This window comes from Lepidochelys kempii, chromosome 4 (genome assembly GCF_965140285.1).
Source record: "Lepidochelys kempii isolate rLepKem1 chromosome 4, rLepKem1.hap1, whole genome shotgun sequence".
Lineage (NCBI taxonomy): Eukaryota > Metazoa > Chordata > Testudines > Cheloniidae > Lepidochelys > Lepidochelys kempii.
This window is the reverse complement of record NC_136383.1, coordinates 95691576-95717419: the sequence shown is the minus strand read 5'-3', so window position 1 is coordinate 95717419 and position 25844 is coordinate 95691576. Positions and strand designations below refer to the sequence as shown.

General features: G+C 40.1%; 1 protein-coding gene across 21 annotated transcripts in view; it reads left to right on the top strand.

The window, feature by feature from the left end:
* Window positions 1-25844, top strand: part of LIMCH1 (LIM and calponin homology domains 1) — a 339019-nt gene that overhangs the window by 304086 nt on the left and 9089 nt on the right. For 12 of the 21 annotated variants that reach the window (XM_073342172.2, XM_073342171.2, XM_073342170.2 and 9 more), the window contains 7 exons: window positions 3387-3479; window positions 5835-5939; window positions 7854-7990; window positions 10708-10832; window positions 15596-15719; window positions 17284-17370; window positions 25351-25459. In XM_073342172.2, the coding sequence (XP_073198273.1) occupies window positions 3387-3479; window positions 5835-5939; window positions 7854-7990; window positions 10708-10832; window positions 15596-15719; window positions 17284-17370; window positions 25351-25459 (780 nt within the window). Of the gene's footprint in view, window positions 1-3386; window positions 3480-5834; window positions 5940-7853; window positions 7991-10707; window positions 10833-15595; window positions 15720-17283; window positions 17371-25350; window positions 25460-25844 lie in introns of those variants that run through there. The other 9 variants (XM_073342182.2, XM_073342181.2, XM_073342165.2 and 6 more) reach the window with 7 other exon arrangements.

Here is a 25844-nt window from a genome sequence, read left to right as displayed (position 1 = left end):
CTATCACTGATTTCACCCTGTTCTAAACCCAGTCGTAAGTTATCTGTGCCCTGAACCACTATACTTGGCTGGTAAGATGGTAAAAGAAAATAGAAACACATCTTGGATGGGGATGGAAGAGGACACTGAATGCCTCTTGCTCTTTGGTACCCAACTTGGTTCCCCTGACTACCAGCTCATTAAGAGTAAAATGCTAGAATCTCTCCAAAACTTTTCCACAAATCCTGGGGGAAGGAAGAGAGAGAGGTTGTTTGTTTTTGTTGGGTGTTTTTTTGTTTTTGTTGTTCTCTGGCATCAGGTGGGACTTCCACTTTTATCTTGTTTTTAACAAGAACATTAGTTCAGGGATTCAGGAATAGCCACCAAATACATACCGTACATTAGGTCTATATTTAACGCACAGAAAACAAGCTATGTATTGATTAATTGCTTTGATAGTTTTTCTTCAAGATTGTGCATATGAGAACACTGTTTACAAACAATTACTTTGTTAGATTTTGTAGATTGTTGTTTACAGTTGTCCTAATTTAAGAAGACGAAGCTAAATTTGTCCATTATAAAGTGGCTTATGGAAACTTTCTCTGTACAGCTTAGTAGTATAATAAGCAATGTAAGAGACTTGGGGGGGCTAATTTCCTGTCCTGACTGAGTGAACCGTGGTAGTGGCACTATTTTCCAATCTGGAAAGAGAGAAGTTGAAACTTCCTTATGTCACTCAACAGTGAGCCAAGAGAGCAACATTGACTGGCTCCAAGGAAGCCTTTTGTTCTCTTTCCTAGCAAGGATGATGGCACCAGGAGAAAGAATGAGGAGTACTTGTGGCACCTTAGAGACTAACAAATTTATCTGAGCATAAGCTTTCTTGGGCTAAACCCCACTTCATCAGATGCATGCATGGAAAATACAGTAGGAAGATTATCTATCTATCTATATACAGAGAACATGAAAAAATGGAGGTTGCCATACCAACTCTTAACAAGACCAATCAATTAAGGTGGGCTATTAGCAGCAGGAGGAAAAAAACAAACAAAAAACCACTTTTGTAGTGAAAATCAGGGTAGCCCATTTCAAACAGTTGACAAGAAGGTGTGAGTAACAGTAGGGGGAAAATAGTTTTTAGTTAGTGTAATGACTCATCCACTCCCAGTCTTTATTCAAGCTTAATTTAGTGGTGTCCAGTTTGCTGTTTCTCGTTGGAGTCTGTTTTTGAATTTTTTTGTCGAAGAATTGCGACTTTTAAGTCTGTAATTGAGTGTCCAGGGAGGTTGAAGTGTTCTCCGACTGGTTTTTGAATGTTATAATTCTTGACATCTGATTTGTGTCCATTTATTCTTTTGCATAGAGACTGTCCGGTTTGGCCAGTGTACATGGCAGAGGGACATTGCTGGCACATGATGGCATATTATCACATTGGTAGATGTGCAGGTGAACGAGCCTCTGATCGTGTGGCTGATGTGGTTAGGTCCTGTGATGGTGTCCCTTGAATAGATATATGGACAGAGTTGGCAATTTTGGCAATGGGCTTTGTTGTAAGGATAGGTTCCTGGGTTAGTATTTTTGTTGTGTGTGGTTGCTAGTGAGTATTTGATTCAGGTTGGGGGGCTGTCTGTAAGCGAGGACTGGCCTGTCTCCTAAGATCTGTGAGAGTGAGGGATCATCCTTCAGAATAGCTTGTAGATCCTTGATGATGCGTTGCAGAGGTTTTAGTTGGGGGCTGAAGGTGACGGCTAGTGGCGTTCTGTTACTTTCTTTGTTGGGTCTGTCCTGTAGTAGGTGACTTCTGGGTACTCTTCTGGCTCTGTCAATCTGTTTCTTCATTTCAGCAGGTGGGTATTGTAGTTGTAAGAACGTTTGATAGAGATCTTGTAGGTATTTGTCTCTGAGGGATTGGAGCAAATGTGGTTGTATCTTAGAGCTTGGCTGTAGACAATGGATCATGTGGGCTGGATGAAAGCTGGAGGCATGTAGGTAAGTATAGCGGTCAGTAGGTTTCCAGTATAGGCGTTTATGTGACCATCGCTTATTAGCACTGTAGTGTCCAGGAAGTGGATCTCTTGTGTGGACTGGTCCAGGCTGAGGTTGATGGTGGGATGGAAATTGTTGAAATCATGGTGGAATTCCTCAAGGGCTTCTTTTCCATAGGTCCAGATGATGATGATGTCATCATCGTAGCACAAGTAGAGTAGGGGCGTTAGGGGACGAGAGCTGAGGAAGTCTTGTTCTAAGTCAGCCACAAAAATGTTGGCATACTGTGGGGCCATGCGGGTACCCATAGCAGTGCTGCTGCACCAGGAGAGAAGCTTGAGGTGGAAGGTAATAAAAATGCAGGTTTCCATATTTAAGAATAGATTGCTTTTGACCAGTATTTCATTCTTGAGCTTAGTCTCTTTATACCTCGTACATTTTTATTTCTATTTGTTGTTTATGCCATTCCAAAATTAAATCATATTAGGTGGAGTCGATTGCATGGTTTGCCTGGTTATCAAATTGATAATAAACAAATTTCTTATGGGTCAGGGTTTGTGTTCTCGGTATTTTTAACTGTTGTTTTGCACAATATTTTGGAGGAAGGAGGTTACAACCAAAGTGCAGAGGAAACAGTGTGACTTTGCTGTTCCAATACAGATAAGACAGTTTTGACACCACAGCATTTTAAAGAGCTCTTTGAGAGATTCTCTTTTGATTCAGAACACATGCAGAGCTGGGGAGATTCAATTCTCAAGAAATAATCCCATCCAGGAAGAAAACCAACTACTCAGCTAATCATCATCTTATCCACTTCTGACCTTTATACATTGTCTATTTATCGTATGAGCCTACATGGTTTTTCATCTTTCATTAAATTGTATTAGCAGCAGCTTATCTTTATTAGATTAGTGCCAAAGCTAATATTTACAAAGCCAGTTAAATTCAGAAGCTATTTTAGTCAATGATTAATGCAAAATCCTTGTTTTAAATGTATTGGAGTGTTTTGATAGCTTTTTTCAGAACTCTTCAGCTCCTCATAAGCCATGGTTGTTTTTAAATGCTGAAAATAAATTTCATTTTGAACAGCATCTAGCATTTGAAAACTCCTAACTAATCAGACTTGATATAGCACTTTAAGTGTCCCTGGTGCTTTACAATAAGCTAAGAGTACTAAACAACATAAAACTTCCCTAGGGGACCGGGGGTTGGGAGGGAAAGGAAGAGAAGTTTGTTCATGTTCTTGTTTTTACATTGCATGCCTGTTTTCCGATGAGCCAGTTTCTAGTGGGTCCAGTTTCCTGATACATAGCAAATATTGCAGAACATAAATACTGTCTTTTAACCATTGAATTGAAACAGATAAAAAGAACCCCCTATTAAGTTTCCTATTAAATAGATTGTACTGAAATTCTGCACAGGAGAGGTACCAGAAGGAGCAGGACAAGCTGAAAGAAGAATGGGAAAAAGCACAGAAAGAAGTTGAAGAGGAGGAGCGTAGATACTATGAGGAGGTATAATATTCAAAAGAAGCAAGTTTAAGAAGTGATCTTGCAGTTCCAGTGCAGGGGTATCTTGCTTCTATGCATTTTTAAAGTGTTTTGCTAGTGGGACTGTCACTTAGAGACTAACCATTTACGATGATCCTTTATGTTAGAGAATTTACATCTCGGCAATGGAAATGTCAGAAGCTCACTGTTAGTTTAATTATTTTTAATTTCCATGCCTTTGTTTTGTCCTGTGCTCAAGTCATCCCTTTGTCCTGTTTCAGTGGTGCAGTTAGCTTGAACAATGTTTATGTCTCTTAAGTTGTCTTGTCACATTCATTGTATGTTTCTAATCATACTTTTATGTACAGTAGTTAGGCAGATTAACATCGGATACTCATTGCTTGAGTAGTAAATGGCATACTCATGACCCTGATGAGAGGTAAAGCATCTTTCTGAACTCTCTCTGCATTTCTCATGCACCCATCACCATAATATCTAGCCACCATGCATTATTTAAAAAATAATTAAATGTTATTTTAGGAAATCTGTCTATGCTACAGATGAATTGACATAGGAATGTAGGAGAGAGGAGGCAGAAGAATAGGTTAAGGTGACATTAGACAGGCATTCCCAATATGGATGCGCATACCAATAAACACAAGCATGTACTTGGCCAGCAGCAGCAGTCATGACTTCCCCAGTTTACCACCCATGACACACTGGCATTCATACTCATATAATGGGGCTGGTGGTGAAGTACACTAGAGAAAATTATGATGAGCTTTGGAGACCGAACAAAGCTAGGCAAATAGGCAGCACAATGGCAGATGAAATTCAGTGTTGGCAAACTTAAAGAAATGAACATTGGAAGGAATAACTTCAGCTAATTTTATAATAATAATTCTGTCCTAGTTGAAGAATGAAATGGAAGATAATACTGAAAAATATTACAATGCCATTATATAAAATAGTAACACATCCTCACTTGGAATACAGGATCCAGTTCTGGTTAAGGCATCTCAAAAAAGATACAACATGAGTACATAGTGTGCAGAGAAAGGCAATGAAAATGACTAGAGTCATGGAGCAAATTTAAAACTGAGAAAAGGAAAAACTTCTTACGGAATACACACCTATCAATTAAACTCCCTCCCATTTGATATTAAGTCTAGTAGCTTAGTATTCCATGTCCAGCAACTTTGAAGATCAGGCCACTTACGTAGAGATCTAAATATGGATTTTTAAGCCTAACTTTATACTCTTGCTTTTGAAGATCTTACTCCTGGGGGAATTGTGCGCCACTGCACATGCACAAAATTCATGTGCCCCACAGAATTTAATTTTTTTCTGCAGAAAATACATTCTGCCCCAGAAGTGCTGCTGTTCCACCTTTCTCCCACCAGAGACCACTCTGGTGCCAGAACAGCTAACAGCATGAATGCAGTAAGCTGTTCTGATGCCACAGCAGCCTCTGGTGGGCAAAAGGTGGAACTGCAGCACATCTGGGGGAGAACGTATTTTCTGTGGAGGGAAAAAGAAATCTGTGTGCACGCAGTGGCACAGAATTCCCCCAGGAGTAAAAGTTCATCACAGCACCTAGCCTGTGGAGCCAGGTTAGGACAGAGTGGGGCACATGGGGCTGCTGGGGGGGGTCACAAACTGGGGTTCAGAATGGCTAGTGGAGGAGGACAGACGAGGGCGTGGGCTCAGGAGCTAGTGGGGTGACAGCATTTAGCCAAGGACTGAATGGGAGTGGGGGTGCATGGCCACATGGGGATGCGCGAGCGGGGCTGTGGGGACAGGGACAGATGTGCCTGACTAAATGGGAGAGGCTTGGAATCTGCATGGGAGAGGCTCTCCGACCCCCTAAGAATCCTGCCCCTGCCCCCACAAAAAAATCTGTTCCATACTTCTCCCCCAACAACCCTCCTGGTTCACTCCAGGGTCGTTCCCTCTCCCTTACCTCCTCCACTGCCCCTGACACTCGCAAACCTTTGCACTGCTTCTCACCGGTGCAGGAAATACAATTCTGTATTGTAATTTAAATGAATTACTCGAAGTTCTGTATTAATATGCCTACTAAGGAATCTATTTGTCAAAAAAATTACCAGAATATTATTTTTGGTCTGCATTGTTACTGACATACTTGCTGACAGATATTTTGAAACAAATTACCAAAATAATTGAAACTGGCATGATTATAGAGTATCATTTTGACAAAATATGCAGAATTTTGCAGAATTCTTAATTTTTTGGCACAGAATTTTTAATTTTTGGCATGGAATTCCCCCAGAAATAAGATCTTATCCAATGTTCCTTTGGCAAGCTTCATTTTTAAATCTCTCCTCTTCCTCCTTCCTGCTCCCACCTCTCCTTTAGGAGCGCAAGATAATTGAGGATACTGTAGTTCCGTTCACTGTTTCTTCAAGCTCTGCTGAACCCCTTTCCACTTCTTCCTCTGTCACTGAAGGAAATGGGACAATGGTGAGTGTCTGACAGAACTGGAGTGTAAATTAGGAGGTAATGAAAACGGGGCAGTAAAGGCAAAACTATGTTCAGTGTGGAGTTAGATCATTCCCTTAAGATCAGTAGGGTCTAAGAATGGCATAAAAGGCAGTTTGTTTCATGAAGCACCCCATCTTACTTTTAAAAGCACTTCTCAATAAGCGTAGTTCACTTTTAACTGATAAAAATGTGCCCAGTTGTAAGCCTCTAAGCACTATACAGTGTGTAAATAAAGTGTATTATTATAAATACAGAGCCAAACCCCAAAGCAAGCTACCACCATCCTACTTTAGACAAGAGCAGGGTTAAAGTAAAAGGGGCCAGGAGTTCCACAGCTCCCCATTAAAAGTAGATGGTGTGTTCCCGTTCCTCCCCCTTTCTTTGGTGAGCATTACTCACCTCATTGCTTCCCCTCTTCTTTGACTGGTACAGGCAGACGTCACCCTTGTATTTCAATCTACTTTGACTATCATGCGAAGACCGAGGAAATCTAAAGTTTTCCTTTAAAACATGGAACCACTTCTCTCTAAAGCAAGATAGAAATAATACAGGAATGTTCAGACTCTGATCCTCCCATGGCTCCTTGTGCACCCAGTGCCCACAAAAGGCTAGCCTGACACATTCAACTGGGCCATGGTCTCCACTGCCCAAAACAGGGTGTGGTTACTGCAAAAGAGCTTGCTGTAAAATTCTAATAGAGACAAGGCACACTTTGTTTTTACTTCATTGGAGGTTGTCAAGTTCAACACTTTAATCACCCCACATGGCTTTGACCTGAGCTAGCTACTTTGAGGTAAAAAATAGTGGGTTGTCTCCATTAGGATTTTACCGTGAGATAGCTAACTTGAATTTGCTATCCTGATGTAAAAACACCTTTTTTGGCAGTGGAGACAGCCTTGGGGGCCTGACAAAGTTCTGGTAGCCTCCTTGGGCTGCACAGATTGTCTACAGCTCTGTGCGCTGTGGACCCACCCCAGCACACCCCCTACACCAGGACTTGAGGTAGTCTTCAAGAGGCAGTCTTATGACTACCTACCACAATACCTGTGCTGGGGGGATCCTCCCATGGCTGGTTACAGGGGTTTTAGGACTCCTTTATATGGTTCTGGCCCTTTTGCAAGGCACAGGGAGGCCAGATGGGGGGTAAGGAGCACATCCCTGGTACATGACAGCAATCAAGAATAGCTATGTTTTGACTTCTGGGAGACTAGACAAGTCTAGCTTGTAGTTATTGGTAAACACTCAATCAGATCCCCCACATGGCTTCTTCTCTTTTTTCATTCTAATGCAGAAGGAGATGAGCATTTATCATCCTGAAGGCTATGCTAGACAGTACCTTTAATTTATTACTGTATTTCAGTACTGAAGACCACATTCTACTCAATTACTGAATTTCTCAGGCAATGGAGCGTGTGAATAAATACTCATTTTGCTTCCCATGGGGTGCCTCAAAAACACCTCACCCGTGACAGTGTATTGACCAGCTTTGTTTTTGAAGCTTAACTTGGAAGCCCGAGGAATTTTGTAACCGTGTTTTGAATGTCACATTATCCTTCTGTAATGACAATCTTCCGATTGGCACCACGTATGGCTTCTGTGTTGAATAAATGTTGTGCTCTCTGGAGAGGAAATGCCCTTCCATAATTTCCTTGTTACAAGTTCAGTAAAATCATGTTAATTTTTCTAAACACTGTCCCAATCAAACCCAAGGTCAGTGTCAGTAAGGTCAAATAACTTTTGCTTTATGTAACACCGTTCATTTTTCCTCAAAGGCATTTCCTTTATGTGTAACAAATATAGTAAACTGAGGGACAGGCTGTATTGTTCTCATGCATTTTCTGAAGTTAAGTTCAGGTGAAGATCTTTACTATTATCTCACTTTTTTTTTTGTAGAACATGATGGAACTGAGTGACTCTCAAGAGGAAGAGAAACAAAAGGAAATTAAAAGACAGCAGAAATTACCCTGGGAGCAGGAGGGTGCATCATTAGCCAAAAACAAGAAAAGTGAGCCATGCCTGGAAAAGAAAAGGTGTGGGTTAATCAAGGAATTTTAGACAAGTGAATGTACTTGTAAGGTTGTCATCTGGGCTCATAGCAAAATTGTTTTGATGTACTGTGCTCAGACTGGGGGTGTGGAAGTGCTTTTAACCTCCATTCCTACATATTACAAAGCTACCTGGCCTGCAATCTGTCTTCAGCTGTTCTTCAGCTCCTTCAATCTGTAATCAATCCAGAGATCCCTCACCCTTACCAGACTTCCACTTGACCTTTTGAGGTCCCTCTTTTCTACTGGGAAGATACAATGGAATGTATCAATGTTTATACTTTTAAAACAATATTTGGTTATCTTTCCTTGCTTTTACCTCCTCTCATTTAATTTCTTTATTCTTTTCCCAATGTCTTTTCCACCTTCCACTTTCATTTTTGTCTTCTCACTTCTGTTCCCATCTTTCCCTTACTCTTGAAACCCTCTGTCTCTCACTCTCCTCTTTTTCTGGTTCTCTGTGATCCCTTTCTAAGGCCAGAAGGTAATACTCTGATCATCTAGTCTGACCTCCTGTCTAGCATGGGCCATAGAACTTCCCCAAAATAATTCCTAGAGCATATCTTTTTTAAAACATCCTATCTTGCTTTAAAAATGGTCTGTGATGAAGAAACACCATGACCCTTGGTAAGTTGTTCCAATGATTAATTACTTCCACCATTAAAATGTACACCTTATTTCCAGTCTGAATTTGTCTAGCTTCAACTTCCAGTCTTTTTTTTTTTTTTGCTAGATTGAAGAGTCCATTATTAAATATTTGCTCCCCATGTAGGTACTTAAATACTATAATCAAGTCACCTCTTAACCTTCTCTTTGCTAAGCTAAGTAGGTGCTCCTTGAGTCTGTCACTATAAGGCATGTTTTCTAATCCTTTAATCATTCTCCGGGCTCTTTTCTGAACCCTCTCCAATTTACCAACATCCTTCTTGAATTATGGACCCCAGAACTAGACATGGTATCCCAGCAGCATTTGTACCAGTGCCAAATATAGAGATAAAAGAACCTCTCTATTCCAACTCGAGATACCCCTGTTTATGCATCCTAAGTTCACATTAGCTGTTTTGGCCACAGCATCACACTGGGAGCTCATGTTCAGCTGATTATCCACCATGACCCCCCCAAATCCTTTCCAGAGTCACTGCTTCCCAGGTTAGAGTCCCCCATCCTGTAAGTAAGGCCTATGTTCTTTGTTTCCAGATGTATACGTTTACATTTAGTGCCATCCTTCTGCACCCCTTTAGGAAGTTCCCAAGTCCTCACTCATTAAGGAAGAGCGGTGCATCCTTCAGGGAGTTACCGGACCCCGTTCCCCTTACTAGCTATTCTGTATAGTTCTGGAACAACACACTCACTCATGTTTGGGTATGGGGTGCTGGAAGGCTGACATTCCTACTGAGGCAGGGTTAAGGTTCTTATGTGTAGTCTGTGTTGTACAGTGGCTGTTCTAGTGGTGAATTGGGCTTCTCTGGGTGGAGGAGTAAAAGATATTGTACTGCTGGGGCTATTTACTGCCTGTCAAGCACCCCCTTGTGGCCAGAGGTTGCTCCATACACCCTGCTTCTGTGGCAATCCTGTCTCTTCAGGGCTCCTTGAAGAGCGCACAGTTCAAAAAGTAATTCAGACAATCCCAAGGGATTCCATTTATTTAGTCTTCAGGTGCACACTGGCCCTCCAGGCTCCAACCCTCATCCAGTGTCTCTCTCCCAGTAGTCCAACACAAAGTATTTCAAAACAAAACACAAACTCATGCAGACTTCAGCCCAGTTTCAGCTGGGCACAGTCCCCTCTATCTGAGAGTGTGTCCGTCTGTCTGTTTCCCAGTGCCTCCTGCATGGAGTTCGTTCTTCTCCCTGTCCCCAGGCCTTTTCAGGTAGACCTCTCTCCCCTGCTTCTTGGGCAGGTCTCTCCCAGGCCTCCCTGCCTGGAGAGCTTTCTTCAGCTTACTGTCAGGCTTCCTTCTACCTCTGGCAGTCTCAGCTACTCTCTCACCAGGCCTTCCCTGCAGGTTCCTGCTCCCTTTTATACTGTATTTAAATTACTTGATTCCCCTCTGGTAGGGCTCGTCTGGCTGAGACCCAGAAGCTCCAGCCCATGGGGAAGCCACCCTGTGGCAGATATGTTTAGATACTTTCCCTTTTCATTTCTTGGCTTTTATGTCTGTGTGTCAGGTATGCTATGTATAGAGCAATCTTAACTCACAAGTATTGCAGTGTGTTTATGTGCTAATTTCTTAGTTTAAGAAAGGATCTCCAACGTAGCAATAGCCACTTTCACCGAACCAGGATCTTCACTCCTGAACTGGCCAGACGGTTTGACAAGGAACAGGATTTTCAGTGCTGGTAGCTGTTGCTTTCACAAAGACAAGGAGCTCCTGAGCAGGCTTAACATTATACAAAGAGCAAGACCATTGACATAATAGCTGTTGCTTTGTCAAATATGCCATTCTATGATGCTGTTACAGAAAGGCCTTCAGGGCCTGTATTTAGCAGTATGTCAGGCCAGCAAGGAGAGTCAGCATAGATTACCATCTCAATTTATTGCCAGTTCATGATTATTACCCACACCGATCTATTATTGCTAACACACGGAAACAAATACCTTTTGAGCATAAGAGGTTCACATACTAAAGCACAATAATGAAATGACACTCTAGTTGACATTCCTCTTAGCTTTGTGTATACAATGTGATTTGTTTTTATTAGCAGTGTAAATAAAGTGCCCACAGAACATCCAGAGACTATTCTTCAGAGGGGAAGTGAGCAGGATCACCAGGTGTCAGTGACAGAGCACAGCTCACATGTCATACTGAATCTACCATTGACTCAGGGTAAGATTCCAAACAGTCCAAAGATTGATTTTGTTTGTTTGTGTTTGTCAAGGAAATTTCACAGGTTCATAGAGTGATTTAATCAAGAATATTAGTCAAATGAAATTGCAAATTTCCAAAATAATTTAATCCGTGTTATTGCTGCGGGATTTAAACTTTTCCCAGGTTCAAAATCTGTTTAGTACAAGCTAAGATAAATGAGTTTAAGTGGTAACTGAACTTTGGATCCTTGGCATTACATGCCATGGAAGGCTGAGCACTTAAACTCCAGCTGAGAAGCTAAATAATCAAAGTCTATGTGTGCACAATAGTTATCTAAAGTATATCCTGCAAATATTATTTAATAACAAAAAATTCATTAAGACAAAGAAACGGTTGCCTAGCAATAGCTCGATCCCTTCCAGAACATTGAGCTAAGCAAAAGTCAAACTTCTGAAAACCAGGAAATACAGCCAAGGTACCCATGCACACTTAACTCTGCCCCCTGAAGCAGGCAATAGCCACTGGGAATTAACTGCATGAACTCCAGCTGCAGTCACTATGTTAGATGTAGCTGTATTGAATAGCAGAGGAATAGTTGGAGCAACTTGAAAGATCGGTAATTGTGATATGAGGAAACCTGGGGATTAGTTTGAGGAGCATCGTAGAGCTGTGATTGTGATATAAAGAAGTTTATTCTCAGATTTCCACTGAGGGTGGCTTTCACACTTCAGAGTTGCTAAAATGTATGAACTTAATGAAATGCTGTTTTTGTTTTCTGGGGTCTGTATCTCGGGAGCCCCTTGATCAAATGACCCCACATTTGGATCACTGACCCTAACCTACCCTACACTCCCATGAGGCACTGCAAATTTCAAGACAATTCATGTAAGCACACAGATTTTAGAGCACTAAGAAGGATTGTACTTTTAAAAAGAAGAAGGGCTTCCCAATCTTAGCTAGAGCAGAGCTGGTGCACCATTATAATAATATATGACATTAGAAGGAGAATCGAAGGGAGGAGCTCTACATATCCATCAGCAACATTGGGCTTACTGCAGAGGGTATGGGGAAGATCCCCACCCTGAGTCATTTTTTTTTAGGTGACAAATCTGAGGAAGTGTCCCAGATTAAGGTGTTGATTGAAGTGATTTTGGAACAAATTGATAAATTAAGCAGTAATAAGTCACCAGGACCAGATGCTATTCACCCAAGAGTTGTGAAAGAATTCAGATACGAAATTGCAGAACTACTAACTGTGGTATGTGACTTGTCATTTAAATTAGCCTCTGTACTAGATCACTGGAGAATAGCTAATGTGATGCCGATTTTTTTAAAAGCCTCCAGAGGCGATCCTGGCAATTACAACCCGGTAAGCCTAACTTCGGTACCAGGCAAACTGGTTGAAACTGTAGTAAAGAATAGAATTATCAGACACATAGATGAACGCAATATGTTGGGAAGAATTAACACGGTTTTTGTAAAGGGAAATCTGCCTTACCAACCAGAATTCTCTGAGAGAGTCAACAAGCATGTTGACAAGGGTGATCCACTGGATATAGTAAACTTACATTCAGGGCTGTGGTCTACACTACCGCGCTAAATCGATCTAAGTTACACAACTTCAGTTACGTGAATAACGTAACTGAAGTCGATGTAGTTCAAGCCACTTACTGCAGTCACTGTGCTATGTTGACAGGTGAGTGTCTCCCATTGACTTCCCTTACGCTTCTTGAGGAGGTGGAGTACGCAAATCAATGGGAGAGTGATCTCCCATCGATTTAGCATGTCTTCACCAGACCTGCTAAATCGACACTCACTGCATTGATTGCAGCAATGCCAATCTACCCGTAAGTGTAGACTTGCCCTCAGAAAGCCTTTGACAAGGTCCCTCACCAAAGGCTGTTACACAAAGTAAGAAGTCATGGGATAAGAGGGAAAGTCCTCTCATAGATCAGTAACTGGATAAAAGATAGGAATAAATGGTCAGTCTTCACAGTGGAGAGAGGTAAATAGCAGGGTCCCCCAGGGATCTGTATTGGGACCAGTACTGTTCAACATATTCATACATGTTATGGAACAAGGGGTAAACAGTGAGGTGGTAAAATTTGCAAACAATACCAAATTACTCAAGATAATTAAGTCCAAAGTTGACTGCGAAGAGGTACAATGGGCTCTCACAAAATTGGGTGTCTGGGGAACAAAATGGCAGATGAAATTCAGTGTGGATAAACGCAAAGTAATGCACATTGGAAAACATAATCTCAACTATACATACAAAATGATGGGATCTAAATAAGCTGTTACCACTCAAGAAATTGCTGCTGGAGTCGTCATGGATAGTTCTCTGAAAACATCCACTCAATGTGCAGCGGCAGTTAAAAAAGCTAACAGAATGTTAGGAACCATCAGGAAGTGGATAGAAAATAAGAAAGAAATGATCATAATGCCAGTCTATAAATCCACGGTACGCCCACATTGTGAATACTGCAGGTGGTTCTGGTTGCCCCATCTCAAAAAGGATGTACTAGAATTGAAAAAAAACTGTAGAGAAAGGCAAAAAAAAAAAAAGATGGGGTGTGGAACAGCTTCCATATGAGGAGAGAGTAAAAAGACTGGGACTGTTCAGCTTGGAAAAGAGACGACTAAGGGAGGATATGATCGAGGTCTATAAAATCATGAATGGCATCGAGAAAGTTAATAAGGAAGTGTTATTTACCCCTTCACATAACACAAGAACCAGGGGTTACCCAATAAAACTAATAGGCAGCAGGTTTAAAACAAATATAGTGAAGTATTTCTTCACACAGTGCATAGGCAGCCTGTGGACCTCATTGCTAGAAGATGTTGTGAAGATGAAAAGTATAACTGGGTTCATGGAGGATGGGTCTATCCATGGCTATTAGCCTGGATGGTCAGGGATGCAACCCCATGCTCTGGGTGTCCTTAAACCTCTGGCTTCCAGAAGCTGGGACTGGATAACAGGGGATGAATCACTCGATAATTGCCATGCTCTGTTCATTCCTTCTGAAGCATCTGGCACCGGCCATGGTCGGAAGACAGGATTCTGGGCTAAATGGACCATTGGTCTGACCCAGTATGGCCGTTCTTATGTTCTCTGATTAACCATTTCTCCAACACAGCTGTTTTTAAAAGCTATTCGTTCAATTGTAGATATGGAGGTCAATTTTGTCTTCAGATATCTTTTTAAAAAACTCAGTTTAATGGAATTGAAAAATATATATAATTTTTTATTATAAGCATTGCAACCCAAACACTGAAGGCCGGTACAAGGTCTGGATAGCTAGAAAGTGAAAAAACTTGCCTGTAAAGAAAACTGAAATTGGCTAGTGTGCTTTCATTGTTTAATCTGAGATAAAAGAAAAAAGTAAACAATGTGATCAATGGTAAAAAGTAAATTTTGTTTATGAATTTATTTAAGTTTCTGACCTTCATGTTTTGATGTAATGAAACTTTGGTTATCGCTAAAATTGAGGTAAGAGAATGGGATTAAACTATTTAAATTATTATTTGCTCACAGTTTAAATTTGGTAGGTTTGTATATCATATGGGAACTTCATTGTATGTTTATTAAAGGCTTCTATACAGATAAAAAAAGAAAATACTGTCCTGTAGCGTATTTCTGTACACATAAATAAAAACTGACTTTTCAACTAACACATTTTAAGCTGAGATAAGCAAACTTCAGAAGGTTTGACAATTTAAGTTTGGGTAAACATCCAACAGTTCCGTTGTTTATCTGAACTCTAACCAGACTTTTTGAGGCTCTCCCCAACTTGTCCACCAGTGGTCTTTTGATAGCCTTTCTCTTGCCTTTGATCCTTTAAGTTTCCCAGCTCTCTCGCCAGTGCCTTGATGGCTCAATGCCCAACAGGGCTCTGCTTTTCTTGATGATGATCAGTTACCTACCTTTTGATATGACACCCCACCCCCAGATGCTTGGATTGTTCACATGAAAGTCTGCATGCCTCTACTGTCCTTGCCTTTCTGAAGGGCGGAGACCAAAGGCCCTTTTTCTCTCTCTCCCTCAAATCCATTTAGTTGGTGTCTTCAAGCGGAGGCCTTTCCAGGCTTTCCTAACCTATGAGTAGCAAAATTCTTCAGGAGAAGCCTAAGCAGTCCTCTCCCTTCCACTCAAAAGACAAGAGGTATCTGGTGTGACAAGGTCTAGCAGGCTCCCTAGACATCTGAATTCACCAAATACTGGCCTAGAGCACATTCACTGAGCATCCCGTGGGCCACTGAGTGGCTGTCATAGCTGATGAGCCTGATGAGATGATCCAAAAGGCAGAGGGGAGTCACAGGGAAAAAAGGCTGTTGCTAGGGCTACTGGGCCAGTGGGAGTGAATAGCAGACACGAACAGCCCACATTCCTTTTATTAATGCCTAAGTTAGTTCTCTCCAGTTTTTGTGGGTCAGCACCCTGCATACATAACTCTTGTAGTTGTCTGGAAGCTTGGATGCACCAGGACCATTGACGAGAAACATTTTGTTTCGGCTTTATGAACCTATTTAAGTAGCTCAACTGCAGTGCTCCTGTATTTATTCCTGACTGGAAAATATACTGAACATAATCTGGTGCCTCTTCTTACAAGCATTAACAAGACTGTATTGCCCTTATTTCTCTATGTACAGTAGCCTGTTTGACTTCCATGCCCTACTACTTCTTTTTTTTTTGTACCCACAAGTTGTATTGGTTAAAAATAATCTTCTCAAATGGTTTTTATCTCAAGTATTCAGTTTACCCCACTCTGTAACTTCAGATGTGTCGTGGAATCAGCAGTTGTTAATGAAACAGTCACCACACATTTCAGAAGAAGTTAGACAGAAAACATCTCTGGATCAGAGCACAGGCCAGCAGGCTAATTCCCCAGGCGAAAGGAGAAGGTGGGTCATGGACCTTTGCTTGATAGCCCCTTTTACCCATGATGAGATGTCTTTCTAAGGGCATTATAAATAAAATATAGTGTAAAGTTTGAGAAGTTTTGTTAACTCTAATTTTCTTTTTGGTGCTATCCAATGTGTTTCATAAGTTACTTTAAAACATGCTATTTTGTTGGACCAGTGCTGATTAATCATACCATGTATAAATGTTACTAGTTCCTGGTTTTCCTACAAAACACCTACCTTTATTAATTTCAGTTCCTTCACCTGTTTTCTCATAACTCACCTCTCTGTTGAAGCCCATACCCCAGCTGCCATTAATCCTGTGACTTCTCTGTAGCTCTTTAACCCCTAGAATGTATAGAAGTTAATATATTATGTTTGTGTTAATTGTATACTGACTATGCAAAGTGGCAGAGTTAACGTTGCTGTAGGAACCTGGGGGAAAATTCTGACCCCATTGAGATCAATGGCAAAACTCCCATTGACTTTTGAGAACCTAATTTCTCAGCTTTTAATGATGTAATACTCATCTTTGCATTTCATAAGAAATGCAATCTGAGTGAAAGTAGTCAAGGCAAGAGTGAAATATCAACTAACTTTCTTCTGATGCTGAAATAGTTTCTGGCTGCTACTTTCCATTTCCATATTCTTTGTCTTAAAAGATATCTATATAGCAACATTCTGAAATTTAAAATAAAAGATTAGTCATTTTTTTCTGAATCTTCACTTTGACTTCACTTTGTTTCTCTGGTACTTTGCCTTGCATTTCTAGATAAGCATTACTAAAGGATAGCTTCTGCTCTCTCAGTAAGGGAGACATTTTGCCTTAAGTTTCACAAGCAAAATATCTATGTTGGATGTTAAAGAAATATTTTAGAGCTCACAATGAAGCATTGATGAGGATCTGTTTAATATACGCTAACACAAACTTTTATACAAATGAATGCCTTATCCCTCACCTATAACTCTTGTTTCACCTCCCTTGTTTTTCCTCATTTATTATTTTAATTATAACTGAGCTATTTGTTAAGTCTAGGAGTAGAAACAGATGGTGTGAGTTGTGTCCAATCAAAACTAACCAGCTTAGTTTGAATTTCAGCCGTCTAATACCTACAGCAAACTACTTGTGAACAATTTACACACTGGGGATTAATATTGAAATTATTCAGTTAATAATTAGTACATATGAGCAAAACATGATCTGATCACACACCACTTTTGAGCAGAGAGAGGTGAAATTGGTCTAATAATTTTTCATTACAAATTATTTGCTCAGCCCTTCCTGCATCTCTTGTTGTTTAGTTTTTTGGGGGCCTGCGATGAAGTTACTGTTCAGTATGAATAATTATTCTTGCTAGATCGACACTCCAAAAAATTATATATTCTTCTTTATGTCAAAATAACAGTGAGTGTTTATATTATAGTTTACTAACTATAGAGATTGCATTTAAGCAGCAGAGCTAAATTTTAATTCTGGCTTATTTTTACCTCATCCGTATGAGACTGCTAGAATATTTATTTATTTATTTTTCATCTTACTGTAACTTTCTCTTCTGTATTTTAGGACAGGCTGTCATGAGAATTTCAGGCCTGGACTGTCATCTCCATGTTCTCCTACACCTCAAAGCCACTCACCCAACAGGTACCAAAGGTCAATAAGGAATTTTGAAGACTGACTAATTCTTTTAAAATATAACTTTTAGGGAAACTTCAAAGATAAATTGTAGCAGTTCAATTCTATTAATATTATTTTAATGTTGTTGGTATTTTCAAATGTCCCCTGCAATAAGTAATTTTCCATCATCATACATTTTTAGTTCTTTTTCCCCCATAATGCAGTTCAGTGCAAACGTTAGTTTATGGGACTCAACATTGCTATAAAATTCCAAATATAATATAAGCCTTAGTCCAACAAAGCATTTAAGCATGTGCTTACCTATAACACAAGAGGGCATCCATTGGCTCAGGATTAGTCACATGCTTAAAGTTTAAGCACATGCTTAAGTGCTTTGGAGCAGCAGGGTCCGATTTTGTGGGAGCTACCACTCTTGTTGTTCATGTCTGTTACCTACTGTGAAACGCACATAGTAGAGCTTTTCGGCAGCACAATTTAAGTGAAAAACAATTCAGGTTTTGGTCTATGTGTCCAATACCTCCGGCAAAAAACTAGAAAAGAGGCAGAGTGTGGGGATCTTGATTATAAATTGCTCCATTCTCCCCCTATATGCAACACTAATCTTGATTCACTAGTATCAAAATATCACTTCAAGTGTTTTCAGCTGTGTTTAGGGTTTTCAAATTTAATCCAGCTTCTAGCTGGAGTAGGGAAAGTATATTTATTTAAGCTTAGTTGGGGAAGCTCTTCATGAGACTGAAATTTTTCAACATTTGTTGACAGAAATCCTGTCCTTAATTCCCAGACTTGAAGCACATGTTGGTTCCTTTGATATCCCTACACTCATGCTAATCTTTTAGAGGCCTAATTCTCTCACACAGAGAGCAACGCAGCTCCCAATGAGACATAAGTGCCAACCTAAACTAAATGTTTAGCAAAGGGTTATGGAGGGTTGAATGGAGGGTGGTGTTTGATTCTAGTATTTATTTATATTGGTTTAATGTCTCATGAAGCTCTCCTTGTTGTATGATTTGAAATAACGCAGAATATTTCTCCTACAGTTCGTTACACAGTGTGTCCTCCTGCCAGTGCTATTTGCATTGGCAGTGGAACCACTGGTGCCTTATTTTCAACCTCTCCTCTTGTTTTTGCTAATGCTAATAATCTAATGGCAGATGGGATTTTTTGTTGTTGTTGTTGCTTGCAGAATATGTTGAGGCCCTCTTTTTGATCCACACCTGTATCCCTGACCTAAAAACCTCGCTACAGGTTTCTTCCAAGGTTGGCCACAGTGCTTTCAGCTGTTCCTTCAGGCTCTCTCTGTGTGTCTTACCCCACGTCTTCCCCCCCCCACCCAGTCTGTTCTGTCCTCCCATACGTCACCTCACCACTCCCAAAAACAATACTCAGCAAAGGCTCCTGGGCAGGGCCACATACTCCTTTTCCTTACGTGGGGCTTAAGTTTATGATTATGTTAACAGAAAGCAGAGTTCACACTTGTCAATCTCAACCCATAACAGGTTTCACCGAGCTCATAACAATATTTTGCTTTATTTAAACTCTGGATTATTTCTTCATAGTTTTAGCCGTTGTGCCCTGGTTTGAGTCCCTTTTCTAGGGACTTCAGATTAACTGAACTAAATCAACTATGTGTGTGTTGGAAACAAGGGACTGGATGTCATGTCATTACTCCCATTAAAATCATGAAAATACCTTTCTTTTAAATATTCTGGGATTATTATTTCTAAAACACTTAATTTATAGAATTTAAATATTTTACGCGTTGTAATCAATATACAGACCTGAAAAATTGGTCTAGCCTCATTAGTTTTGGTGGTGGTGATCTGTATTATGGTAGTGCTGACAATATTCTAAATACTGTCAACACACACAAAAAGATATAGTCACTCCCTGAGAGTTTACAAGCGAAGAAGATGGACGAAGGAAGGGTAGAAGAAGGGCATTAAAACATACAGATTTAAAAATATCTTTAAATATCAACTCTGCCAAGTACCCCGCTACATTGCATTTATTAGTTGGCCAATTTCTTGTAGGCATCACAAGGCCTTAGAGGGGTTTGAAGGAAGAGGATAGTAGATTTACTGATTCACTCAGCAAGGTCATTCCATGTATAAGGGATGGCATGGAAGAGTGTGAAGCTGCTTGTGGAAGCAGCATACAAATGGGGGAAGGAGCAGGGTAAAACAATAAAGTAAGTGGAGGGAAAAGTAGAGCTGTGTGGCCTTTGGCGGTGATGGTAAGAAGCTTGAACTCAATGTGATAGAGAATGGGAAGCCAGTGGGGGTTTTCAAAGAGTGGCCAACAAGCTTGGAGCAACAGACAAAGATGATCAGACCACCATTTTTTATGGATTTAAAAGGGATAATGTGGGTATCTGGGAAGCTAGAGCAGGAATAATCAAGATGGAAGACGGGTATATGGATGAGGGTTTTAACTGTAGGGACTGAAACAAAAAAGATTAGATCTTACAAATGTTAGAGAGAGAAGCTGCAAGGTTTGGATGTGGCCTGGATGTTTATGGCAAAAATAACCCCCATTCTTCCAGGTTATGAACCTGACTGATAAGGCGGATGGCAATGTCATCAACAGTGACTGACGACAGGAGGCAGGATAGGGTGGGCCTGGGATAAAGAGTTCATTTTTGGCCATGTTGAGTTTTTAAATTAGTGGTGAGACATCCAGGAGAATAATTTGAAGAGACAGGGTGAGATGCAGAATTGGATGGAGAGAGAGACAGATTAGAAGAATAAAAATGATTTAAGTCTTTGGTGTAGAGATGATAGTTAAAACCATATGGGGAGATAAGTTAACCTAGGAAAAGAGTGTGATGATAGAATAAGTGGGTCCCATGATGCCCTCATATGGAGAATGGAGGGGGGAGGAGAGGAGGACCCTTTGAGAGACACTGAATGAAGTCATAGAGGTAGGAGGAGGGCAAAGAGAGGAACTAGATGTGAAAACCAAAGGAAGATAAAACTTTGAGAAAGAGCTGGTCAGGTCAGGGAGGATAAAAATGGAATAAATTCATCAAGGTTGCCAAGACCTGGACAAGAAGAGATCTTTGAGGAGTGTCATAACAGTAGTTTTGGTGGACTGAAGATGGTGGAGGCTCCACTGGGCTTTATCATTGATTGGGAGAGTAAAAGTACAGTAAATGAAAACAGTGTTGCCATGTTTACAATACTGACTTTCACATATTCCAATTAAAATGCCTATTTCCTTTTTTCTCCAGAAATGAAATGTGGCCACTTTTTCATTTTTATGGACAAATGGGGCATCTGGAGTGAATCTTAAAATATTTCTGTCTATATAGGAAAGTGGTTTTAGCAGTACCGAACTTTAAGGTTTATTGTGTAGCCTCTCAGTTGCATTTTATTATACTTTGGTGTAAAGGGAGGAAGCTTACTGAAAGCTTTATAGTTCGTATTCCGAAAGGGGTACCAAAATGCAGGCAATCTGACTACTGCTTAAATTAGCATTTGCTGAGGGGAACATAATGATTTCTGGCACTGGGAATCAAATTATCTCCAGAAACATGATAAAACAGTGTGGGTTACATTTTCAAAAATGTAATGTGATGAATGTATTGGAAAAAGGAGATGTTTGCGTATGTAATTGCACAAAAAACCTCCTCACTTGCAGAGCAAAATCTAAATCATAGGAAACAGTGTTTGTGCATATAGTTGCAGTCTAAGCAACTTAGGAACCTAAGTCACATTGACTTTCTATAAGACTTAGGGTCCTAAATGCCCAAGTCGCTTTTGTAAATGGGATTTAGTCTCCTAAATCGCTTAGGTGGTTTGGAAAATTTTACCCACAGTGCCTAAAATTCACTTGTTCCTTTGTTCAACCAACTGCTTCTGCAATCAGAAGAAAATCAGTGGCAAGTGAATGCTTCACTTTACCATGGTTGATAGAAATAAACACTTTTTAATAAAATTCCAATCCTCTCAACAAGTGTTTGTTTCAAAAATAGAACTGTGATATGTTTTTGCTCTTTGGCTTTTTTTTTTTTTTTTAATTCTTCTCCTGGAGACCCAATTTGCAGAGTAAAATACTCAGTTTTTATTTTCACTCTTTGTAATTAAATCTATTTTAAAATGATTTTTAATCTAAGGATTCCCTCAGCAATTGAATTTGCAGGCAAATGAGAACTAAGCATTGCAACCTAGGTTTTTGTTATTAATTGAACTTTTAAGTGAATTTCTAGGACTCCTGGAAGATGTCAGATTCACACTAGTCATTGAAGTACTCTATCAGCAGTACCAGAAATGGTAATGAATGCCAAAATACAGCAGTCTGCACATTGCAACTCAACGTTGGCCTGGATGTCTTAATCTCCAGAGACCTCTCAACCCTAATACTTGGCTTCTCTGCTGATACTCCCAGTAAGGGTAGTGATTATGATGAAGCTTCTTTCTAGAGATCTAGATTCAGGTCTTCGAGGAACTAGATTTCAGATATGTTAGGCTAACAATAAATAGTTATGAAGTGGTAATAACATATGATCCCTGCCAGTAATAGACTAGATTTGAATCTGTGACCTAGAGGAGAATGGTGTTCTATCCCACTGAGCCACCTTATACTAGGGATGTAAAATGTTAACCAGTAAGCATTAAGCTTACTGGTTAACCGACTTTAACTGTTAACCCCCAGCTGCACCATGCCGGCCCGATCCTGGCCCTGGCCCCAGCTGCGCCCCACCAGCCGGACCCTGGCCCTGCCATGCGAGACCCCCGCCCTTGCCGGCCGGACCCTGGTTCTAGCCATGCAGCGCCAGACCCGGCCCCACCCTGCCAGTTGGTCAGCTGCCCCACAGCCAGCTGAATGACCCCAGCCCTGGCCTCGCCAGCCAAAGCAACCCCAGCCCCACTCCTTTTAATCAGTTAACCATTCAAAGGGTAGAATTTTAATCATTTAAACCATTAACTTTTTAAATGATATTTATATCCCTACCTTGTACCCTGCAAAATGCCTTTAAATAAATCCAAAATTAATTATGTTTGCATGCACAGACTTAATTTGGATACAATTAGAAGACTAAAATGGTTAAAATGCAATTACACTTTCAGTTTGCCCCAGGCCCATCCCAGTGTTTCTGCTTCCTCAGTGAGGTCCACAGTAGCATCTGCTCCATTAAGAAAAATGTGAAAATTGAAAGCATTAATGTAACCAGATTTTGATTAGTTTGGGATTGTTTTTTAATGTGTGTGCTCTGTGTTCAGATCCCTCTTTGTAAATGTAGCCCTGCAAGTCTAGCTGTAATATATTTTAAGCAGTTTCCCACAGTGTGCTTAGCAGTGTACTAGACTCACAGCAGGAGTTTCCAGGCTGTGCAGAATATTCAACCCAAGCGGTGGTGGCTTTAAGCCACCTTTATGCCTTCCCAATCCTAGGCTGTTTCAGAGGGCAGAGCTGCCCCAGTGTAATTTGGATAAATCTGTAGGCCTGTCCCTGGCCAGCAGAGCTGCCCAGAATCATTCCAACACTACCTACTACAACCACATGCCCACCCATCCCTTACATGTCCCTCCCACCCCCAGTATGCCTCCTGTGACAGGGCTTGTGTAGGAGTCTTTGGAAGACACCTGCAGCTGTCTTCAGTTCCTTTGCTGAGGAAATTCTTCCCCAGCTGGAGCAGAGGCTTTTAGAGTCCTTTTAAGACTGCTTCTAGCCCTTTTTACCCAGCATAAAGGGGCCAGGGCAGGGTGTGAGACTCACCCAAAGTGAATATAGTCCTTCCCCAAAGGGTCTACAAATGAGTGACCTAGTTTTTAGAGAGGCTATATGCTTTCAATTCCCCTTAAAATCCATGAGAACTGCATATTTTCAGCACTCCTGAAAATCAGGTCTCTGAAGATTAAAAAAAAATATCAAAGTTAATCTTTTCTTAGGCTACCTGCCAAATTCATTCTTTACTTTTAATCTATTGCTACTATTTTTGATCACTGCAGAACTGATTCTCTGAAGGATTTTAATGTAGAGATTTAAATGTCTTACATCTTAGTGTTCAGTGCTTGTAATAAAGAGGCTGTTTCATCCTAGTGATCTATGAATTGCAGCATCTTAGCAGCAATTGGTAATTCCAAGTCACATTCATTTAAAGTGGTATAGTATTTGTTCTAAAAAATGGTTTAACACATGCAGATGTGGCATCTGTTTGAGGATTTAGTGTACTTTGAGACTAACTTACAGCACCAAGATGACTTTCATCTATGCCCTCTTGATTCCTCTCTATACTGATTGTATGGAAATGCTCTGAGATGATTTTATGCCAATTAACACAGCATCCTTATATCATGAATCTGGAGATATTTGACTTTTCTGCTAAGAGATCTCTTCAAAGATCTCCTGATTTGAGGTCCATGATATTTTTCATTTATAAGTGTGGCTGCTCATGGGATGTTAAGGCCAACTTTTCAGAACAAAGCACAAAACTTTTGCCTGTTAGTTTTAGACTTCTGCCTGCCTGATGTTGCCAACGTCTGGTTATTGCTTCTCTTTGGGAAGCTAAAAGAGAGATGGAGGAATGTGTTTGTTTGTAACCTTTTTCCTCTTACTTTTCTCTTATCTTTTTATTAGGAAGTACTTGACATAGTGGAAGGATATATTGCATAAACACCCAAAACTATATTTTAAGGCTGTTTTTTTTTTTTAAGTAAAATATAACAATCCGTATTCCAATAGCAATAACCTAGTGCAGGGTTTGCGTTAATGCACTTTTCTGGTGGATAAAGAGGCATTTGCCTTTGTTCTCCCATAATATAGCCAAGGTATACATCAATGGACTACAAATACACACTCTTTTGTGGCTTATTGTTATGTTGTGGCACAAATAAAGGTAAGGGTAAGTACTGTATGTTGTCTTATCACTGCTCAAGCACACACATCAAAGCATTCATTTGAACCTCATGAATCTTTGAGAAATTTCTCTCCTACCTCTACCCAATGGCTGATTTATTACTGCTTAGTATTGTTAATACACTAGTGCCAAGAGACAAGGTCCCTTTCAGAATCAGGGCCCATGTTGCTAAGCAATGTACAAACACAAAACCAGTCACACACTTCCTGTTCTGAAGAACTAAAAATCTAAAAATATAATCAGCGTGTGGAAGGAATGAGGAGAGAGGAATATATTCAAGCATATACAATTTTACATACTTTATAAATATTTTTTTAAATGACAATTGTAAGTACCAGCTATTCCCAGTTGTCCCCCAACAATCACTGTTGTTAACTGGATGATTTCTTACAGGCATCATGGCAAAGCTGAGCCTTGAGGAAAGATTTAAAACACACTTAGGTAAATTGTTTGAAAAAATGTCATGCTAACAGTTTGGTTGTAAATAATTCAGAAACTCAGTGGCTTAGTTTTCCCTGATGGAGAAGTGAGTTTCTGAATTATTTTATTATTTGAAACTTAACTGTTAAGTTACTTGAAAAAAATTCAGTGTTATCTAAAAGTGTGCTAAGCTAGTAACATTGACAATCCACGTGTATTTCCAGTTGGATTGTTACATCTTCAGTTAGGGTAAAAATAATCCACAGTAGTAATTCCTTTTGTTTAACTCCATCAACGGTGCCGTCATATTTAAGCAATTTGCACCTTCTCTTTCTGACTTGGCATGTAGATGCGGTACATCTTCTAAGCACTATACAGACACTTAAGGAGGCGAGACTATCAAAAGCACTTCAGGTCCCAGTGAAAGTCCATCTCCCCCTAGCAAGTGAATCTTCACAGCACAACTGTGAGATAAGTTTATAAGCATTATTCCCATTTTTACAAATGGGGAAACTGAGGCAGAGAGATGCAGTGGCTTGACCCAGACCACACAGTGAGTCAGTGGCAGAGCTAGGATTATAACTCAGGATCACCTGACTCCCAACACTTCACTCATTCTTCCAGGCCACTCTTAATAAAACTGCATAAACATTTGTTTGCTCTCTGCCACATATTGCTCTTAAATTTTTAAAAAAATATATATTGTCTTTTAGGTCTGTCAGTGGAAAGAAACTATGTTCTACCTGTCGTCTTCCTCTTGGAAAAGGAGCTGCCATGATTATTGAAACACTTGGTCTATATTTTCACATTAATTGCTTCAGGGTATGACTTCATTATTATCTTGGTTGTTTAAAAAAGATTTCATGCTACCTGTGTCATGGTTACTGTGGGAAGAAAGTATGTTGTAATTAGTGATCGTGAACACTGGAAATGGAAGGAAGAGGAAGTTATTATTCTGCACCACTGTTATGCATTTGTATTGAAGAGGAATTAGAATGGTGTAAATTTGTTTCTTTCCTATCAATTAGTTACATCAAGGGTTCTATTAATTGAACCAAGACCTGTGATTTATTAGCAAGTAACTGCGCAGATATTATTCCACAATCTCAAATAACAGAAGTTAGAACACTGGTTAATGTCCAGTTTACATGTCATTTCCCAAGTATAAAATATTTGAATGCTGGTATCTGATGAACTGTGCTTAAAT